Source organism: Tamandua tetradactyla, chromosome 23, assembly GCF_023851605.1.
Source record: "Tamandua tetradactyla isolate mTamTet1 chromosome 23, mTamTet1.pri, whole genome shotgun sequence".
In the NCBI taxonomy this organism is placed as follows: Eukaryota; Metazoa; Chordata; class Mammalia; order Pilosa; family Myrmecophagidae; genus Tamandua; species Tamandua tetradactyla.
This window is the reverse complement of record NC_135349.1, coordinates 23,739,834-23,760,237: the sequence shown is the minus strand read 5'-3', so window position 1 is coordinate 23,760,237 and position 20,404 is coordinate 23,739,834. Positions and strand designations below refer to the sequence as shown.

Below are 20,404 nucleotides of genomic sequence, written 5' to 3'. Positions count from 1 at the left end.
GGAAGCCCAGAAGGTGCTCAGGAGGGGAAAGAGGGGAACAGGGACGGGAACGCTTTGGCACAGGCTTTTATTGGGGGAAACACTGAGGATCACTTGGTCTTATTCTTGCCTTTCCCTGGCGGCAGGTGGATGGGCTGTTCCAGGGTAGCCAACTTGCTGCTGAGCCTGTCCTCACTGGCCTTGAGCCGCTCCTCCACCAGCTGTCGGAGCTGCCCCAACTCTTTGTTCAGCTGGGTCTTGATGAAGGCTTGGAGGGTAGACTTGTGGCCTGCAGAGGCAGGATGAAGGGGCAGGTCAGTAGCAATGCTATCTGGGCCTAAGGGAGTTGCCCCTAGCTAGGCAAACCACCCCCAAGGGCCTACCCAGGTGGCACTGTGGCTTTAATTCAGGCAGTGTCAGCAGTCCTTCTGCGAGAGGAAATGAGCAGAGGGCCCATGTCAGACTTTCTGGGTTCTTCATATTTATAGCTTTGTGCCCTTAGGCAAGTTATTTAACCTTTCCATGCCTCAGTTTCCTCATGGGTGAAATGTGGACAGTACCACATTTCTGTCCCAGTTGAGTGAGGATTAAATGAGTTAAAATATAAAATGCTTAAAACAGGGCTGCTTGGTGCTTGCCAACTATGCTAGTTAATGTCACTGCTTTTATAATTAGCCTATCCTGGAGCTTTGGCTCCACCTAGAGCAACTGCTTTCATCTGTTGTCATATTGGCCTTCTGCATAAGGAATCATTTGGACAAAGGGTACCATGACTAAAAATGTAAAGTCTTAAGTCTTGATGTGGTCCAAGCCCTTCATTTTACTCCTGCCCAGAGTCCCCGGGGACCCTAATTTCTCCAGGTCCTTACTCAGCTCTTGCTCTGACTGGTTTGCTATCTCCAGCTCCTGCTCCTGTGGGGTGACTGTCTGTTCCTCTGCCTCTTCACCTTCTTTCTCTGAAGCCAGAAGCAGGAAGAGGCCTCAACCCCAGACCTGGCCCTGGCCCCAGCCCCAGCTCCAGCCCGCTCCCTTCCCCTCCGTACCTTCTGGCCAGAGCTTGGGTGCCTGCAGCCCCAAGTAAGTCAAAGATAGATCCAGCTGCACCTGGGAAGAGAGAGGAAGTGAGAGGCTGATAGGAGGGCACCTACACTGAGGGAAAGGGGAAGATGAGGGTTGGCCTCTTGTGGCCCATGTCCCAGTACCTGGGGAGTAAAGACGTATTTGTAGAGCTTAAAGTGGCGGAAGTAGGTGTTGACCACATAGTCTGCCAGGGCCAGCAGCTGTTCTTCCTTAAAGAGGTCGATGCTGAAGGGGGGTCGCTGTGGGGATGACTGTGAGTTAGGGGACTGACCTACCTGAGGCCTGCCTTCTCCCCATCACCACTGCCTGAAGCCCTAGGCTTTTCTCCAAGACCTGGCAATCTAGGAACAGGGAGAGCCCATTGTGGCCTTTAGAGGAAGAGGGTGATAATTGGAGAGAGGATGGGAGATTGGATTGGACACAGTTTGGGGGATGGTGAAGGTGTTGTTTCAGGGGAGCTAACCCTGACTCCATGGCAAAAAAGAACACTGGTGAAGTAGCGGTAACATTCCTCCACGTTGCCCAAGGGGGTTGCTGGGAGGGAAAACAAGATGTGACAGTGAGTCCCCTTTCTGATAGTTGCTTGTTCATTTCACTCACTCAATAAGTGCACACTGAACATGAGCTTTAGAAATGGACAGATCTAGGTTCAAGTACTGGCTTGTTTTGTTAATCCATTCAACAAATACTGAGAACCCACTATGTGCTGTTCTAGGTACTGAGCAAGACAGGGTCCTGCTGTCATGAAGCTTATATTCTAGTGGAGTGGCATACAATAAACCAAAGAATATATAATTTAAGGTCATGTTAACTGTTCTGAAGAAAATCAAGTCAGAATAAAGGGGAAGCAGAGGCTCTGATTTTTTTCTCTTTTTTTGGGGGGGATGGGGTTGCATGGACCAGGAATCAAACCTAGGTCTCCCACATGGCAGGTGAGAATACCACTGAATTACCCATGCACTTCAGGGGCTCTTTTATTATGCACTATGCATATGTTTACATATATGATTATTCTCAGAATAATCCTACAAAGGTAGTGCTTTCATAGACAAGAAAACCAAGGGCTTCAAAGCTTAAGTAACCTACGTGTGGTAATACCACTAGTTAAAGCAAAACAGATGTAGGTGGTAATCTCTCTACTTCCTACTTCTCATGGTCTTTTGTGCCAACCCAGCCGCCCTCCCTTCCCGGGGTACAAACCCTCCAGTAGCCTCCTCTTACCAACACAGGCCTTGTGGAGATCTTGGAGCAGGGCACAAGCTGCTGATGTCTGCTCAAGCGAGAAGCCCTGCTGGCAGCAGAAGATAAGTGCATGGGAGAAGAGATCCAGGGTGATGGCCTCCCGCAGGCTCTGCTCAGGACAGCTCAGCCCCAGGAGCTCAGCCAGCACCCTTGGGAGGGAAAGAGGAAGGACTGAATGATGAGTAGGAGAAGGTGAGCCTGGCCTCACCACTGCACACCCACTGCCCACTTACCACATGCTTGGGGCCACCCATGTCTCCTGTTTTCCCAACCCATCCCCTCAGCCTTCCATAAGAACTCTTCCCCTCCCTGCTCAGCCCCATACTCCCTCATCTCCTCAGTGTTGGCCGTCTTCTCCAGCCGATGCATGGAATGGATGTCCAGGTACTTCCTGTCATAGGAAGAGGGGAGAGAAAGTTGGTGGCTGTTACATGTTAGTCTTGTGACAGGCTGTGATGACTAGAGCACTGGGCTGGGAATCAGGAGACCTGAGTTTGATGCTCAGCACTTTCACTAACTTGCTATGCAACCTTAGGCAAGTCATTTCCTTTTGAGCCTCAGTTTCTTCACCTGTCAATGAGGGCATGACCTAAAGGAACTCTTTTGAGCCTCTCCATGTATAAAGTCTGCGGTCAGGAAACTTAAGTTCTCATCTCTGCTCTGCCACTACTTTGCTCTATGACCTTGGGGAAGTCCCCCTTGTGGGGCCTCTGTGTCCCCTGGTAGTGAACAACACCTCACAGCAGCAATGAGATTCTATTATATCCTCAGCACTGGGCTCCCTTCTTCCCACACTTTCTCTGTGGACTGGGAAAGCAGAAGCGCTGGCTTCCAGTTACCTAGAATAATTGCATCTCTGGGCCTCAGCCTCCTCATCTGTAAAATGAGGCTGCCCTGAATACTTAAGCAGGACCTTTGGGGAGGCGCTAAAGAAAGAATGCAAGCGTGAAATCGAACATTTCCCCATGGTTGTCCACACTCACCACATGCAGATCCGGGGCTTGGGCAGCGGCGGCTGCGAAGAGAGCGCGTATTAGGAAAAGGCAGAGCTGTGTGACCCCTGGCCACCTAGACCCTAGCCCGTGGCGAACCTCCTGGGGTCTGAGAACGCGCTAGGTTACTCTCCCATTTTGTGGACCCTGGACAAGCAACGCGGGCGGGGCGGGGCTTCAGCAGATCCTAATTACTATTCATAAGCCTGCGAACAACAGAGCCACACGCGCCCTGCCTCTCCCTGGGAAAGGTCTGGAACATTAGTGAATAATACAGGTGGGCCCTGCCGGGACCCCTTTTAGAAGCATAGGAAAAGATCACTCTGCCCTGCCTTCACCGGGAACAAGTTGGCTGCAGGATCTTCATCCACTTCCACGGACGCCGTCCTCGATTCGGTCCGCGTATCCGTTCGCACTCTCGGGGCCGATTCACCCACTGAGCTGAAATCCTTCTCCGGTTCCCGCCACAGTTCCGAAGGCAGTTCAAACTCCGACGGCATTCTCAGTCCCAGCCTTTGGGTGGACTTCTTGGGGAGCATCTTGTCGCTTCTCTGGGTCACCACAGCCTCTGTCCGGCTCGGTTCTGGCGTGGCCAGTTCTAGGGAAGCGACTGCCAAAGCCTGGCCCTCTTGCGACGTTGCAGCCAATCTCCGCCTGCCGAGAGGCTCCGTGTAGCCAATCCGCGGGAGGCGTCTCCCTCCGTCTCAACGGCGACCGTTGCTAAGGAGGCTTCTGAGGAGGGAAAGTAGGCCAATCGGTGAGGAGACAGTGCGCATGCGTAGAGGGTTGCACGAGACCATCTCGGTGCCCACTTCGAAGTTACCAATAAAAAAGCAGGCAGAGAGATTCGGGTGAAGAAATGAAAGTGTGCTCTGGGTTACCATAGCAACTGTCTACTGACCAATCACCTAGAGAAAGAGGAGGTTTTCTGGAAGAAGCGCGGTGGGGCGGAACCAAGTGCGACCAATAGAAACAGAAAATAAAAAAGTATCGCCATATCCGGTACCGCCTTTGGCGCCTGCGCCTGCCTCTGGGCTGCTTGGTGACGTTCGATGAATCCAAGATGGCGGCGCGAGCCTGAAGTTTCTGCGAGTAAGGGCCTTGGGTCCGGCGAGGGTAGGTTCTAGCAGGTGTGCGCGGGGGAGTTCCGGACTATGGGACAACGGTCGCTTCCACACCTCTTCCTTCTGTCTTCTGCAGGTGACGGAAGTGCTGCTTCCGTCCCCTGACGACCTGCCGGGGACCCTGCGCCGCTCCTAGCCGCCGCGGCCATGTCCGGTCCCGGTAACAAGCGTGCTGCTGGCGACGGGGGCTCGGGGCCCCCCAGAGAAGAAGCTGAGCCGCGAGGAGAAGACTACAACCACACTCATAGAACCCATTCGCCTCGGGGGCATCTCTTCCACGGTTCGTGGGCTTTTGTCCTGCCCCTCAGAGACTGTTAGGCTCCCATCTCTGTTTTCCGCCCAAGCCACCTAGAACCTTACCCCCAGCTCCCGGACTTGGCAAGATCCGCTTTCCAGAGCTCTTTGTTGAAGGGAACTGAGAACACCGCGTTTGCCTTCCTTTTACAGATGACAAAATAGGTTCCTTAGAGGGCCTGTGACTTGTCAGAGACGTCAGAGTTAGAAAGGGGCAGCGGCAGAACAGAATTAGCTTCCTTTCAGCCAAGAACGTTCTCAGGGGGTGTCTTGAGTTTGTTTCAATACTGTTGTTAGCTTAGTCTGGGCACTAACCCCTTTCTGGGCCATTTCAGCTGCTGTCCTCTGTCTCTCCCCGGTCTTGATTTCTGGTCCCTGTTTGACCTCTCCTTGGCCCCTCTGTTTCCCTTGGTAGGAAGAGATGGACCTTAAGGTCCTGCAATTCAAGAACAAGAAGCTAGCAGAGCGGTTAGAACAGCGGCAAGCTTGTGAAGATGAACTCCGAGAACGAATTGAGAAGCTGGAGAAGCGGCAAGCCACAGATGACGCCACACTCCTCATTGTCAACCGCTACTGGGCCCAGGTGGCTGCCATTTGCTTTTCAAGACCTGGCCTTCACCCAGTTACCAGTCTTCAGGCTCGCCTGTTGGGAAAGGACTGTGATGCTGGGAAGCACCTGAGGGATTCATAACATTTTTGGTGCTTTTTCCCTTTAGCTGGATGAAACCGTGGAAGCCCTTCTCAGATGCCATGAGAGCCAAGGAGAGCAATCTTCAGGGGCAGAGGCACCTGAGACCCAGGAGGGTCTGGCACGTGATGGGATGACTCTCCAGGAGCCAGGGACATCGGAGCTGAGGGGTAGGCCAGAATCCTAGGATCTGGGATGCTTAGATGAGTTCCAGGAGGGCCCTGGGGAGGAGGGTACTTTGATCTTAGGCTACTTAATTCTCCACCCACCTCCCCAACATCATTAATTTCATATCTGGGTAGTAAAGTGCAGTGAGTAAGAATCCAGGGTTTGGAATCTGACTGACTTGGTTCATAATACAGTCCGTGTTTTGATGCTTTTATTTAGTTCAAAAAAATATATTAATATTGAATGTTGACCATGTACTTGGCATTGTCTTAGATTCAGAGGAGATAAAGGTGAACAACAAAAAAAAATGTTGCCCTTGCTATCAGGAAGCTGATGTTTAGAGAGGTGGACAGGCTGTTAAACAAGCTGTTAAACAAACAAACAGATCTGTACAATTGCGTGTACAAAACTATGCAATTGTAAGCTATAAGTAAAAGCATTCTCTGAAAGGGAATAGATGTGTGCGTGTACACAGGCATGTGGTTCTAATTTAGATCATGAAGGTGGAGGAAGTGATTAGTGGCCTTGAGGGAATTACTTTCTCTCTCTGAAACTCAGTTGTCTCACTTTTCAGATGTGGATAGCAACATACTACAGGCATTTGTGCCCTCAGTCTCGGGTTTGTTCCTATGAAACTTATTCCTGCAAAGGATAGACTAAGCCTACTTAAAATTAGGCTTAAGAGTCACCCCCAGAGAACCTCTTTTGTGGCTCAGTTGTGGCCTGTCTCTCTCTCAGCCAGCACGGCAAGTGAATTCACCGCCTTCCCCCTCTCTACGTGGGACATGACACCCAGGGGTGTAAACCTCCCTAGCAATGTGGGACAGAAATCCTAGAATGAGCTGGGACTCAGCATCAAGGGATTGAGAATGTCTTCTCAACAAAAAGGGGAAAGAGAGAATAGAAATGAGACAGAATAAAATATCAATGGCTGAGAGATTTCAAACAGAGTCGAGGGGTTATGCTGGAGGTTATTCTTATGAATTGTACAGATCCCTCTTTTTAGATTAAGGTGTGTTATGCTAGAGGGAAGTGCCTGAAACTGTAGCAGTGTGTTCCAGTAGCCATGCTTCTTGAAGGTGATTATATAACGATATAGCTTTCACAGTGTGACTGTGTGATTGTGAAAACTTTGTGTCTGATGCTCTTTTTATCTACAATATGGATGAGTGAGTAAAACATGGATTAAAAATAAATAAATAATAGGGGGAACAAATGTTAGAATTAAAAAATATGTATATTGGGGAAAAAAAAGAATATGCTACAGGCATTGTATTAGATCCTAGTGAGCTGTGAAGTATGAAGGACTCAGTCAGGGACTTGGTACCAAGTGATGGTGACTGTTGTCCATCTGTCCCTTCCAGAGCCCCTGCCAGTACAGCTACGGCCCCCTCTCAGTGAGCCAGCCTTGGCTTTTGTGGTTGCACTGGGTGCCAGCAGCAGTGAGGAGGTAGAGCTTCAGCTGCAGGGCCGTATGGAGTTCTCCAAGGCAGCTGTGTCCCGTGTCGTAGAGGCCTCAGACCGCCTACAGCGCCGGGTGGAGGAGCTCTGTCAGCAAGTATATAGTCGAGGTTAGTTCTTTCTGTTCCCATCCCAATGCTGTGTACCACTGCCTGCACCTTTATGGGCCAAGGTCTGTTAAAATTCCTCAAGGAATAAGCCATGTTCTGGGGGAAAGGGTTGGCTGTAGATGGGGGCTTCAGCTTTGATTCCTGGAGCTGAACTTGAGAGAGATGGGTGGGAATAGTTGTTGATGCTGTGAGGTCACCCCTTTCTGACTGGAGACCTCTCTAGAGCACTTTTCACAAATCATAGTGAGGGTTGTTGTTCCAAAACGTAAATAAGCAAGTGCCCTGGTTTTGTAGGCTGAGGCTTCTCCCAGCCTTGGTTCTGCCACCTTAGTCCAGGCATCCTGGCAAATGATTACCTTGTCTGAGTGTTTTCTTCTCTGTGTTGTGGGATAAGGACTCCTGGCTTTGTCATGAGAAATTGGCAAGACAGCTGGTGGATCACACTGGGCATGTAGCAGACTCCAAAGTGAGTTAGTACTTTGCCCCATTGCTCTGGATTTGGCTCTTACCTGCGCCCTCCCTTCCCAGGGGACAATGAGCCTCCTGGTGAGGCAGCTCGGGCACGAACCCGGGAGCTAGGCCGTGAGAACCGGCGGCTGCAGGACTTGGCCACCCAGCTGCAAGAGAAGCACCACCGCATTTCATTGGAGGTAGGAGTTGGGCATTGGGGTGGGATTAGAACTAGAGTTGGGTTTGGATTAGATGGGCACCCAAGGAGTCTTATGGAGCCAAGTCTCCAATCCAAACATCTCTCTCTTTCATTGCCCCAGTATTCTGAGCTCCAGGATAAAGTGACATCAGCAGAGACCAAGGTATTAGAGATGGAGACAACAGTGGAGGACCTGCAGTGGGACATTGAGAAGTTGCGCAAGCGTGAACAAAAGCTCAATAAGCACCTGGCGGAGGCCTTGGAGCAGGTGGGGCTTTGGGGTGCTGGGTCGTATGGAGCTAGGGCTGGAAACGTAGGGCGCTAGCTCCTCTCCACAGCTGTCTGTCTCTCTTCTCTCCACAGCTCAACTCTGGCTACTATGTGTCTGGGAGCTCCTCTGGCTTCCAGGGTGGCCAGATCACACTTAGCATGCAGAAGGTGAGTGGGCATCATTCCTCTTCCAAGTTCTCCAAGTATTGTTTCTCTACTGTGTCCTCAAAGTGCCCCTCAGGATTAAGTACAGGCATAGAACCATAATACCTGAGGGCCTGCCCTGTGCAGTTTCACTTCTGTTGTTCTTTCATTCATGCGTTTATTCAGTAAATAATTGCAGAACACTAAATACTAGCTACCACTCTAGGTGATAGGAATGTTGGGGAACAAAATAGACAAAAATCGAAGCCATCATGGAGTTTAGGTTCTAGTTAGGGGAGTCAACATAAAGAAATGTCAAACATGTAGATGTCAGTGGTTGTAAAGATCCCCCCCAAAATAAGTAAATAAGGCAGAAAAGGAAGATAAGAACTAGGTGGCTGAGGAGTAACCTCAGTGAGGGGTGTGGGGTGTATGGAATCACTTCTTTTCTTCCTCCTCCTCTCTCTGCTTACCTCCTGGTTGTTGGCACCATAGGGATCACTGTATCTTGTTTCTCTTTACTCCAGCTGGGTCTTTAGGTCTTCTAGGAATCCTTCCCTGACTCCTGGTTAGGTAGGAGCCTTGGTTCCCAGCAGTGGCCATGCAGTACTAAATTTTCTCCCCCTTACCTGGGAGCTCTCAGGACAGTGCTGGGGTCTGACTTGCCACTGGGATTTCGTAGTCCATCACTACCCTACACAGGGGAGTGTGGATGAAGTGTATAGTGGGGACGTGAGGAAAGTATTCAACCTGACCTGGCCCTGTCTCCCATGGCCTTTTCCACTCCACAGTTTGAGATGCTCAATGCAGAATTGGAAGAAAACCAGGAATTGGCCAACAGCCGCATGGCAGAGTTGGAGAAACTGCAGGCTGAACTGCAGGGGGCTGTGCGGACCAATGAGCGTCTCAAGGTGGGACATGGTTGGGATTGAGGGGGCCTGGACCTGCAGGGTACAGTAGACTGATCCAGAATCCTGCTTGCTGACCGCCTTTGGGCATCGCCTCCCCCCACCCCCATCCTGAACCCAGGTGGCCCTTCGGAGCCTTCCTGAAGAAGTGGTGCGGGAGACAGGGGAGTACCGCATGCTGCAGGCCCAGTTCTCACTGCTCTACAATGAGTCTCTGCAAGTGAAGACTCAGCTGGACGAGGCCCGGGGGCTGCTGCTGGCCACCAAAAACTCCCATCTGAGACACATCGAACACATGGAGGTGTGGCCCTGGATTGGGGAAGTTGGGGTTAGGGCCCGAACTCCAGGGCTGAGTGTGGTTGCCAGGAATAGATCCTTCCTAAGCCACTGAGGAAGATGTCGAACATGTACATGTCAGTTGGTTGTAAAGATCCCCCAAAATAAGTAAATAAGGCAGCAAAGGAAGATAAGAGCTTGGTGACTAAGGAGTGATCTCAGTGAGGTGTGTGCCACTGAGGCCTGAGGCAGGGGGGAAGGGTTTGCCAGAGGGGCTGAGGGGTTGTGTGGGATCTTAGTGCCTCAATCTACAGAGCGATGAGCTGGGATTGCAGAAGAAGCTGCGCACAGAGGTCATCCAGCTGGAGGACACGCTGGCCCAGGTACGCAAGGAGTATGAGATGCTGCGCATCGAATTTGAACAGAACCTGGCGGCCAACGAGCAGGCGGGTATGTGCTGTGGGCAGATGGGGTGGGGCCCTACCTGGGGTGGGGTTGCTGCATATCTAGACACCAGGGCTTCAGCCCCTACTCTCCCCTGAACCTCAGTGCCCTGTGGGAAACAGGACACACTATCTGGCTTGCAGGGCACAAGGAGGGGTTCCCATCAGCCCCCTTGGGTCTTTGAGATATTTATTCATTGTCCAAAGAGTGAATGGAAGGCGGGCTCTGCCTTAGGCTTTGGGGTTATACTAGTGAACACAACAGAAAGACTCGCTGCCGTTGTGGAGCATTATCCTGGTAGGGGAAGACAGGCAATAAGGTAGAAAAAAATAGAACCTATGTGGTAGTCAGTGAAAAGTATACCAGGAAATATGGAATAAAAATAAATAATAGGGGGAACAAATGCTAAAATAAATTCAGTTTAAATGCTAGTAATCAATGAAAGCAAGGGGTAAGGGGTATGGTAGGTATAATCTTTTTTTTTTCTTTCCCGTGTTCGTTTTATTTCTTTTTCTATTGTCTTTTTATTTCTTTCTCTGAAATAATGCAAATGTTCTAAGAAATGATGAATATGCAACTAAGTGATGATATTGTGAATTACTGATTATGTAAGTTGTTTTATTTTGTTTCTTTATTTTTTTAATAAATAAATAAATAAATAAAAGTATACCAGGAAACATAAAACAATGAAGGAAAATAGAAAAATCTCAGGAGAAAGGGTGTTGTGATTTTAGATGGGGAGGCCAGGTAAGTGTAACTGAGAAGGTGACATTTGTTTAAAAATCTAAAAGAAATTAACTTATTTTGGCAATTTTATGAGTCCATAAAGGAGATCTGGAGCTATTAAAAGAATCTACATTAACAGAGGTAATACCAAGAGGAAGTGCCAAGTTTCTTTTGGGTGAATTTTCTTCAAGTCTGTATTATTAACTTTGATGAAATCAGTCCACACATGAAACCTCAGTCCTCCTCTCCTGCATGATGAGAGTGATGGCTCTGGCTAAGCCTCTTCTCCCACCGAGGGGTCAGAACCCTGACCTTGGGACCACTCGACCCCATACTTCCCGATCCCCTCCTTCCAGGACCCATCAACCGTGAGATGCGCCACCTGATCAGTAGCCTTCAAAACCACAACCACCAGCTCAAGGGAGATGCCCAGCGGTACAAGCGGAAGCTACGGGAAGTGCAGGCTGAGATTGGCAAAGTGAGTGGGCTGCCTGGGAAGAGCCTTGGGTAGACCCAGTCAGTGAACTTGTCTCACCTCAGTTTCCTCTCTCTCTTCTCAGCTCCGGGCCCAAGCCAGTGGCTCTACCCACTCTATACCCAACCTGGGCCACACAGACGACTCTGGCCTCAGTGCCCCAGCCATAGGAAAAGAAGAGAGTGGGCCAGGCCCTTGTGGCACGCCTGAGGGCAGAAAGGAGTTGGCTTCAGTACCTGGCACCACCCCTGCTGCCTCCTCAGTGAGGAAAGAGGAGCTGGTTCCCTCTGAAGAGGATGTCCAGGGCCCCTCTTCGCGGGCTCGAGAGCCTGAAGCCAGGCCCAAGCGGGAACTTCGTGAACGGGAAGGGCCTGGTCTGGGACCCCCACCTGCATCCTCAGCTCTCTCAAGGACTGATAGGGAGAAGGTCAAGGTGGAAGAGGCCAAAAGGAAGGAGTCAGAGCTCCTCAAAGGTCTCCGAGCAGAACTTAAGTGAGGGCCCTGTTCTGTCTCCTACCCTGCCCACCCCAGCCAAATGGCCTCCAGCTCTAACTCACTGACCCTTGCTCCACTGTCTCCCTTAGGAAGGCCCAGGAGAGCCAGAAGGAGATGAAGCTGCTGCTGGACATGTACAAGTCCGCGCCCAAGGAACAGCGGGATAAGGTGCAGCTCATGGCCGCAGAACGCAAGGCCAAAGCTGAGGTGAGGGGGCAGGGGCTGGGGCCAGCACAGAGGCCACCCCAGGGGTCTTGTTGCCCTTGGAGGCCTCTGAGCAGAACAGAACCCTAGGTCAGTGGTAAGCAGTGTCATGAGTGCTCTCGCCTCCTCATGTAGGTTGATGAGCTCCGGAGCCGCATCCGGGAATTGGAGGAGAGGGATCGGAGGGAGAGCAAGAAGATTGCGGACGAGGATGCCCTGCGACGTATCCGGCAAGCAGAGGAGCAGATAGAGCACCTGCAGCGCAAGCTGGGAGCCACCAAGCAGGTACAGCTCCTGGTGATCCCTGTGCTTCTGAGTGCTGGGCTCCCCCTAAACCCCCTGAGTACCCTTGGTGGGTATGGCCCCTCAGCGACCCGGCCCCTTCCCTGGTTCTTTGCCCACACCTTCCTGTGGCTTCCTCATAGTCATGCTGTCTGTCCATCATGTCCCATCTCATCCCTGCCCATTTGCTGCAGGAGGAGGAGGCGCTGCTGTCAGAGATGGATGTCACAGGTCAGGCTTTCGAGGACATGCAGGAGCAGAATGGGCGGCTGCTACAGCAACTGCGGGAAAAGGATGATGCCAATTTCAAGCTAATGTCAGAGCGGATCAAGGCCAACCAGATCCACAAACTCCTGCGGGAGGAGAAGGATGAACTAGGAGAGCAGGTTCTTGGCCTCAAGTCCCAGGTATGGCTGCCCTGGGCTGGCAGAGTGGAACCAGATGGGCAGGGCCTCTCCAGCACTCAGTCACCACCTCGGCTCTCAGGTGGATGCCCAGCTGCTGACCGTGCAGAAGCTGGAGGAAAAGGAGCGGGCCTTGCAGGGCAGCCTTGGGGGTGTGGAGAAGGAACTGACGTTGCGCAGTCAGGCCCTGGAGCTCAACAAAAGGAAGGTGAGGTGGGGCCTGAGGGGACCCATGACCTAGGAAGCCGGCTTGCCTCCCCTTTTCCTGAGGCCAGTGGCTGGCTGGGGTGGGGGTACTGAAGCCTGGCCCTGCATCTTCTCTCAGAGGTGCTCCAGCTGGGTACCAGCTGATACATATCCAGTACTTACTAGGTGCCAGACCCCATGCTGAGTGCTGTGCACTCTTGGTCACATTTCAATCTCACAGTAACCCAGTGATGGTGGTTTTTGTTATTACCTATTTTACAAGGGAGGAAGACTGAGGCTCAGAGAGGTCAGCTGTCTTGCTCAAGAGAGAGCTGGGGGGCAGGCCACGGTGGCTCAGCAGGCAAGACTGCTTGCCTGCCATGGCAGAGGACCCGGGTTCGATTCCCGGTGCCTGCCCATGTTAAAAAAAAAAAAAGGAAAGAAAGAAAGAGAGAACTGGGATTTGAGTTCAGAGTGTCTGGCTCCAGGACTCACTTTTTCACCACTGTGTTGGTAAACTGCCTGACGTGGATAGTGGTCCCTGTCACGTGGTTTTAAGTGCATTCCACAGGAAGGATGTCTAGCTCATGACACAGGTTGATGATCAATACTGATTTTCATCTCCTGCCCCCTGCTGGGCTTTTTCTCTTCCAGTCATTCCATTCATTTAAGCAATTTTGTTCACACCTCTGCTGTGTACCAGGCCCTGTCCTGAGGGCTGGGGACCTAGTGGGGTCGTGAGGGGCCCTACCTTTGTGGTACTTCCTTTCTTGAGAGGCAGATATCAATCCAATAATCCCACAGATAGAATGTGTAATTACAGATCCCAGTACATCTTAATGACAGAAAACAAGGTGCTGGAAAAGGAAATGGGGAAGTATTTTCAGGAGGTGACATATGAACTGAGGCCTGAGGGAGTTGCAGGGGACAGCTTGTTTGGGGAGTTGAGGGGAGCAGAATGAAGGGCCCTGTGGAGGCTCAAAGACAGGCCAGTGCATCATGCAGGTGAGGAACTGTGTATCAGGGCCACGGGGGAGACTAGCAGGAGGTAAGGCCTCAGTGGTCGGGCAGGATCAAGTCCAGCACAAACAGTGGACTTCAAGAGCCAGAATCACAGTTTCTACAGCACAGGTGGACCATGTCCTGACCTTTCCTGCCCCAGACTCAGGCAGTGATGCCTCTACCCCTTGTCCCACCCGCCTCAGGCTGTAGAAGCAGCCCAGCTGGCCGAGGACCTGAAGGTGCAGCTGGAGCACGTGCAGACGCGGCTGCGAGAGATCCAGCCCTGCCTAGCGGAGAGCCGGGCTGCTCGTGAGAAAGAGAGCTTCAACCTCAAGAGGGCTCAGGTGTGTGGGGAGGACAGGGTGGACCAGTGCCCCAGAGGTGTTGGGATCAGGTGGTATAGTGGGAGGGCCCCTGCATTTAATCTCGCCTCTCTTCTGTCCCAGGAGGACATCTCACGGCTGCGCCGCAAGTTGGAGAAGCAGAGGAAGGTGGAGGTTTATGCAGATGCTGACGAAATCCTCCAGGAGGAGATTAAGGAGTACAAGGTAGGGCTGTGGGGCTGAGCTGTGGCCTTTTGACCCTGGAACCTGAGACAAGAGGTTGCTGAGAACTGTAGTGGAGTGGGTAGTCTGTGTACCCCCAAGATAAGGTGGAACCTCAGAGAGGTTGCAGGCAGAACACTGGTTATAGAGTCAAACTGCCGAGCCAGTGTTTGTTTGTTGTATGACCATGTGCCAGGCACAGTGCTGGGGGTGGGGGTGGGGAGGAGGCTCAGAACTAGACTTGGTCCCAGACCTTTTGAAACTGATAGATGGGGGAGGCAGTCAAGTGATCACATCAAGAGATGTGATAGCAGAGGTCAGAGGGGCTGAGGAACTCAGAGGAGGCCCTTAAACCAACTTGAATGATTCTTCACCTGTACCTGCTGAAGGAGGATGGGTTTGGGTGGCCACAAGGAATCAGAGAGAGAGTTCCGGAGAAAAGGAAAGGCAGATGTCGAGATCTCGGGTCGAGAGGCATGTGAAAGATTGCTGGACATCATAGTTGGGGCAAAAATGTGAGTTCTAGGGTGAAGCAAGCCTGGAGAGGTAGGGCAGCATCCACTCCTGAGGAGTGTAATAAGCCGGGGTTTGCTGCTTGGCTTTTTCTCTCAACCGTGTGGAGACATTGAAGGGTTTTAAACAGGAGGGGTACATAGTCAGATCTGCAGTTACGCTGTTGTGGTCTTTGAGGCAGAAAACAAGACTGAGTTGGAGATCCAAGTATATGGGTTCAGGAAACATTTAGGAGGCAGATTTGCCTGGACTTGGAGGAGGGTCAGGTGCGTTGGGTGGGGAAGAAGGAGGTATTAAAAATAACCCTTGGGTTCCTTGTTTCAGCTGGGAGGCTGACAGTGCCATTTTCTGGAATTAGGAAAACTGCAGAAGAGTAGGTTTTGGTGTAAAATGTCAAGGATGTGCTGAGAACAAGGTGCCAATGGGAATTCTTGGGAGGGTGCTGTTTGGGAGGGTGTGGCACTCAAGGCAAAAGGGCTGGGCTAGAGAACAGGACTTTGGGGCATGGCAACAGAGACAGGAGTGGAAGCCGATATGACTGCCCCTTTTGCTTTGAGAAGAGATGGATTGTTCCTCTCTGTTTGGAATCTCAAAATTTAAGTGACGGGCAGAGGGAGATAAATTAGGGTTGGGTGGAAGAAGAGATATAGAGAGGGAGTTAGGGAGAAATATTTCAGGGGATAGGGATAACTTGCATCAGAGCTGCCAAGGAGGGAGATGAACTAAGCATGAGAGACACTCTTTAGATTTGAGAACCTTGGTGGGAATGGTTTGGAGTTGGGGGTGGAGGTAGCAGTCAGATTGCCTCTTTCTCATAAACTGGAGTGAGCAGAAGGTGAGCGCTGAGGGTGATTTAGTAAATAGACAACCCTTTGAAGCAGTCTGACCTGAAGAGGCGGCCATGGGGTAGAAGAGGAAGATTTCTAAAGATGAGAAAGGCTTTGGAGCCTGTTAAACACTCATGAATAGGGCCCTAAGGTAGGGAAGAGGTGATGCTGGTGAGTGTCTGTGTGTGTGTGTGTCTGTGCATAGGGATTAGCCTGGGATTTCAAGCAGGGCAGAGGAGGTATGCTGGATAGAGTCTTATCTGCAGTTGGCAAGTGTGGAGTCTGAGGACAGAAGTGAGTCCAGGGCCTCAAAGCAGGATCTCTGGGCAGCACCAGGGGGTCAGGTAAAGGTAGAGACAATAGATGTCTAGTGTCTAGTTACACTGCCATGCCCAGATATGACTTACCAAGAACAGGTGGAGAGGAGGTGGACAGTCAGCTTAAGCCAGGGTTGGGGTTTTGCTGTAGAAGGGCTGGGAGAGCAAGAGGTGAAACAGAATGGAAGGAGGGCTGGGTGGGATTGGCCCAGGTATAACTCAGACTGCCACTTTCTCATTTTGAGAACTTGGCCTCTGAGCCTCAGTCTCCTTGTCTGTAGGGTGCTTGTCCCCGTTTCCTGGGTTCTTGTGAGGGTTGAATGCAGTTTGCTGTGTGGCGAGCTCAGCCTGCAGGCAGCTCAGGGTCTGGGCACGTCAGGGTTGTTCCCGAGCTCATGCCTTTGCTCCACCCAGGCACGGCTGACCTGCCCTTGCTGTAACACCCGCAAGAAGGATGCAGTCCTTACCAAGTGCTTCCACGTTTTCTGCTTCGAGTGTGTGCGGGGCCGCTATGAGGCCCGCCAGAGGAAGTGTCCCAAGTGCAACGCGGCCTTTGGTGCCCATGACTTTCACCGCGTCTACATCAGCTGAACCTGACACTCTGGGGACTTTGGAGCACCATGGACCCTGGGGGCTATGCCCCCAGTCTCTCCCCACCCTGGGTTCAGTGTCCCTTATGCTGTCTTCTGGACCCTGTGGGTCCAAGCTCTGCCCACATAGCTGGTTTGGGTGTTCGGGTGCATGCTAGTGGGAGTGGATCAGCCAAGCTCCTGAAGGTCACAGCTGTAGCCTAAGAGACCTACCCTGTAGAACCTTTCAGGGTTCTCCTTGAAAGGCCTTAGCCGAGCTTCCTGAAAGCTGGCCCTAACCTTTCTCCCACAGACTCCCAATGGTCCATCACAGCCCTATGTGAGGAATTCCCCCAGGCAGCAGCTGCTACCCACAAGTGAGGAACAGGGTAGGCCAGACTCTAACCTGCTTTCTCTGAGGCTGACCCTCTCAAGAAGCCAGGTAGATTTTATCTACACCCCCAGGCCTGGAGACAGGGCTTCCCTCCTGTGGAATCCCCTGGGATTATGCTAAGGTTTGAAGGGGGCACCCTCTTGGGAGACATCTACTTCTTCCTCTCGGGTTGCTGCAGTCAACTCATTCTCATGAGTATGAACCAGGATCATCAGTTTCTATCTACAGAGGCTCCTCCCCAAGCTCTACATTTCTACCAAGCCAGCTTTCCCCAACTCATGTACCCTAAGGCTCCACTAGAGCCCCACCTCTGACCCTTTCATTCTGGTGGCCTTATATGCAGCAGAGGCAAAATCTTCCAGGAGGGAAGGGACAACAGACCAGCCACTGGGCCAACTTCTGATCATTCCAGGCAGAAGAGCTTCACCCAACCACCCATCACTGACCCTGGATCCATGAAACGTCCTGTGGTGTTGCACAAGCAGGCTCCATGGGCTGGGAAGGCAGTACCTAGAGCCTGGGGGGTGGAACTGTGATAGATGGAGGGGCCCACTTGCAACCACAGCCCCTGCTCTAAAGAGTCGTGTACAGGCAGGTAATTGTTACCAATAAATGTCCATCCGACCTACAGTGCTTCATAGCTAAGCCCCTTGCCCTAAATGTGCTGCGGTGGCTGGGTGTGAACCCACAGGGGTCTGCTGTTTCCCACCCCCACGTTCTAGCTACGTTTGGACCTAATAGGTGTCAGGGGTCCCTATCCTGGACTGGGCCCATGGGAGGAGTGCGTCTGCACAGAAGAGATGTGATCACTCCCCTAGAGCCGAACCATCTACCCCCGGGAAAAGGTGAAGGCTGCTGGCTCCAGGCCGGGGCGACACGCTCCCCGGCACTCATTGGCTGTTAAGGGTCCTGGCGTGGAGGGTGTCGGGAGGTCGCGAGGTGCATCATGGGAAATGTAGTTCCTGTTAGCGGAAAGGCGCTGGGAGTGGGACCCTCGGCCTGACCGAAATTCGAGTCATCCTCCCAACAGTTTCAACCCCCTCCCTGCGGTGGGCGCATAGATGAAGCAATTTAGTAGGTGGGTTGACTTCATTGCAAGTTGGAACCGCGCGTTATGTGGCGCTTCTGGGCTCAGCGCGCTGTTGGGACCTCGGATGGATCCATCACGCTTGTCGTGCTGGGACTCGCGCTGGAGCCGGGGCTGACCGGGGCTGAGGCCGGAGCTGGAGTCTGGGCGATGGTCACGGTGGCGGCCACGCACTTGGGGGCGGTCGCGCTTTCAAGGGTGCCCGCGGCCTTGTCAGTGGTTGCTCCTTCGCAGGGATTCGCGGCCTTGTCCGCTTTCGGACCCCATCTGGTGCCCGCGGCCTCCGCGGAGCTGTAGCGGCCGGACCAGGTCGGACTGGAGACTGAGACACGGGCAACGGTGGCCTCGGGTGCCGGGGTGGAGGCGCTGGGCGCGCTGGCTGAGGCGCGGGCCGCGGTGGGGGACGGCATCGGGCCGCGGAGGCAGTATCTGCTTTCTCAGGGCAGCGGAGGCAAGGATGGGAAAAGCAGGATATTGCATCACAGAGACGCTGCCACCTGTGCCCCCTTGGAGAGGCCCCTCGCCGAGAAGAGCGCTGCGCCTGGGTCAGGCCTAAGCCCCCCCGGGTCCTCTGACGTCTGCACGGGCTCCCTAAGGCAATGCAAGTAAGGACAAAAAGCCTCCCAGACATCTTTCCTAATGTACAGCTAGACTTTGTGGGTCGGCAGATCTAATGACAGGTATCAAATCACTTTCAAAAGCTCTTTGAGAATCAAGGGAATGACCTAAAGATCCCTGCATATCAACGGAGGGGAGCAAGCACTAATGATGGTGGGAAGCAAAGGAAAATTTGTAGACCTTGGTTTACCACACGCTTATCTAGTGTTGGGAATATCTGCCTTAGGGTTTGGTCAGGCCCCTCCAAGGAGTTTGACCCCTGCAGGCCCCCAATGGCCACAGTGACTGTGATACCCTGGGCCTCCAGGATGTGCAGGCCAAAGCACCACTGGACCAACCCTGAACAGATGGCCTCAGTGATGAAGGTGCCTGATTCTGCCAGAACTAGGGACAGTTGCCTCTGATGGCCACAGGGTCCTGTGGGGCATTTGATACTGAAACTTCTCCCTTGGATATTGGGGTGCTACACTCTCCTGGTTCTCCTCATCTCCAGCTAGCACCTCATCACTATCTTCTGCTGGTCCTCCAGCTACGTCCTCTCCTTACTACTCTGCCCCTCTCCCTGGGTGTGTTCCTCCACGGCCATGGCTTCAGCTCAGCTGCCAAAGCTCAACTTCTTCTCAGCCAAGTTCTCTCATCTGAGCTCCAAACCTGAGAAATTACCACCAATCATGGGGAAAATAAGATGTCGTTTCCTTAAATTCCTCCAATAGCACTACATCACCAAGCACAGATGAGATGCCCCAAAAATGTGCCATGTTATAATCAAACTGTTGATGCCAAAGCTAGAATTCTGAAAACCACAAGAGAAGCAATGTGTTACATGCGAGGGAAACTCCATAAGATTAAATGCCAATTTCTCATCAGAATCTCTGGAGACAATAGACATATTTAATGTGCTGGAAGCAAAACCTGCCAACCAAGAGTCTTGTATCTGGCAAAACTCTCTTTCAAAAAATGAGGGAGGAATTAAGAAATTCCCAGATAAACAAAAGCTGAGGTACTTTGTCACCACCAGACAGACCCAACAAAAATGCTAAACGGATTCTGCAGGTTGAAAGGAAAAGGACACCAGACAATTGACTAAAGCCATGAGGAGAAATGAAGATCTCCAGTAAAGATAATGTGGGTAAATAGAAATACCAGTACCAGTGTATTTTTTTAGGACCAAAAAGGCAATGCATAAAATGCATTTTATAAATTGATGGTTTTGGAGTTATAATGTATAAACCTGTAATTTGTGACAAGAACTACATAAAGGTGGGGATGGAGGGATGTAGGTACACAGTTTATGTATGCTATTGAAGTTAAGTTGGTATCAAAGCAAATAAGATTGTTAGAGATTTAGAACGTAAATTTAAGGGCCATGGGAACCACAAAGAACATTTCAGTATATGCAACTTCACAGAGACAGAAAGTAGAGTATGGGTTACCAGGAGTGGGGAGCAAGGACAGTGGGAAGTTAATGCTGAATAAGTGTAGGATTTCTGTTTGGGGTGCAGGGAAAGTTTGGTAATGGATGATAGTGAGGGTACTGCCACCTTGTACCTGTGATTACTCCCACTGAATGATAGGCTTGGGAGGGTTGGGAATGGAAGATTTATGTTTTATATATGTTTCCACAATTAATTAAAAAGAGAAGCTAAAGAGATAATGGCAAATGCAATACATGATACTGGATGGGATCTAAAAATGGAGGCTCAAAAGAGCTTTATTGGGACATAAGGAATATAGACTGTAAGTTTCATATCATAAATCTCTTGAACTTGATAACTGCAGTTAAGGTGATTACCAAAGTGAATATCCTTGTTCATAGGAGATGAACATGGAAGTATTGTATTCAAGGATTATGACGTCTACAACCTGCTCTCAAATGTTCAGAAAATAGATGATAGAATGATGGCAAAGGTGGCAAAATTTTAAAATTGGTT

General features: G+C 51.4%; 3 protein-coding genes across 14 annotated transcripts in view; 2 read left to right on the top strand and 1 right to left on the bottom strand.

Moving 5' to 3' along the window:
- PHKG2 (phosphorylase kinase catalytic subunit gamma 2) overlaps positions 1-2,341 on the top strand; it is a 34,667-nt gene extending 32,326 nt beyond the window's left edge. The window contains exons 10-11 of one of the 4 annotated variants that reach the window (XR_013167957.1): positions 883-1,056; positions 1,775-1,912. Coding sequence is in view for 2 of the 4 variants with exons in the window: in XM_077141207.1 (XP_076997322.1) it covers positions 2,289-2,326 (38 nt within the window). In the remaining 2 variants the exon portion in view is untranslated. Of the gene's footprint in view, positions 1-125; positions 1,057-1,774; positions 1,913-2,288 lie in introns of those variants that run through there. The other 3 variants (XR_013167956.1, XM_077141207.1, XM_077141208.1) reach the window with 3 other exon arrangements.
- Positions 29-4,510, bottom strand: CFAP119 (cilia and flagella associated protein 119). 9 transcript variants are annotated; one of them, XM_077141210.1, is made up of 10 exons: positions 3,626-4,509; positions 3,285-3,316; positions 2,627-2,692; positions 2,281-2,450; positions 1,523-1,593; positions 1,182-1,298; positions 1,023-1,083; positions 849-935; positions 363-407; positions 29-268 (listed from the first exon to the last, which is right to left on the bottom strand). In XM_077141210.1, the coding sequence occupies exons 1-10, from the start codon at positions 3,830-3,832 to the stop codon at positions 90-92; spliced, it is 1,035 nt and encodes a 344-aa protein (XP_076997325.1). In that variant the 5' UTR covers positions 3,833-4,509; the 3' UTR covers positions 29-89. The 9 variants fall into 9 exon arrangements, with proteins under 9 accessions (XP_076997325.1, XP_076997326.1, XP_076997329.1 ...); XM_077141211.1 differs by having other exon boundaries at positions 3,632-4,505; XM_077141214.1 differs by lacking the exon at positions 849-935 and having other exon boundaries at positions 3,626-4,510.
- RNF40 (ring finger protein 40) lies at positions 2,464-17,398 on the top strand. The gene is given in 21 exon segments (XM_077141195.1): positions 2,464-4,409; positions 4,494-4,609; positions 4,611-4,697; positions 5,127-5,294; positions 5,428-5,569; positions 6,932-7,138; positions 7,667-7,788; positions 7,909-8,055; positions 8,151-8,225; positions 8,993-9,112; positions 9,231-9,410; positions 9,700-9,835; positions 10,912-11,033; positions 11,116-11,522; positions 11,615-11,732; positions 11,865-12,014; positions 12,206-12,418; positions 12,498-12,623; positions 13,807-13,947; positions 14,050-14,151; positions 16,220-17,398. Coding segments are annotated over 20 exon segments (2,985 nt in total). The 5' UTR covers positions 2,464-4,409; positions 4,494-4,564; the 3' UTR covers positions 16,397-17,398.
- The last annotated feature ends 3,006 nt before the right edge of the window (positions 17,399-20,404 follow it).

What these genes read in the sequence shown, in the direction of transcription:
- CFAP119 (XM_077141210.1), bottom strand. Translation starts at nt 3,832, where the DNA reads ATGCTCCCCAAGAAGTCCACCCAAAGGCTGGGACTGAGAATGCCGTCG. An exon ending in AAGCCCCGGATCTGCATGTG is followed by an intron (nt 2,693 to 3,284) that starts GTGAGTGTGGAC and finishes TTCCTATGACAG; the next exon opens with GAAGTACCTGGACATCCATT. An exon ending in AAAGCCACAGTGCCACCTGG is followed by an intron (nt 269 to 362) that starts GTAGGCCCTTGG and finishes CTGCCTCTGCAG; the next exon opens with GCCACAAGTCTACCCTCCAA.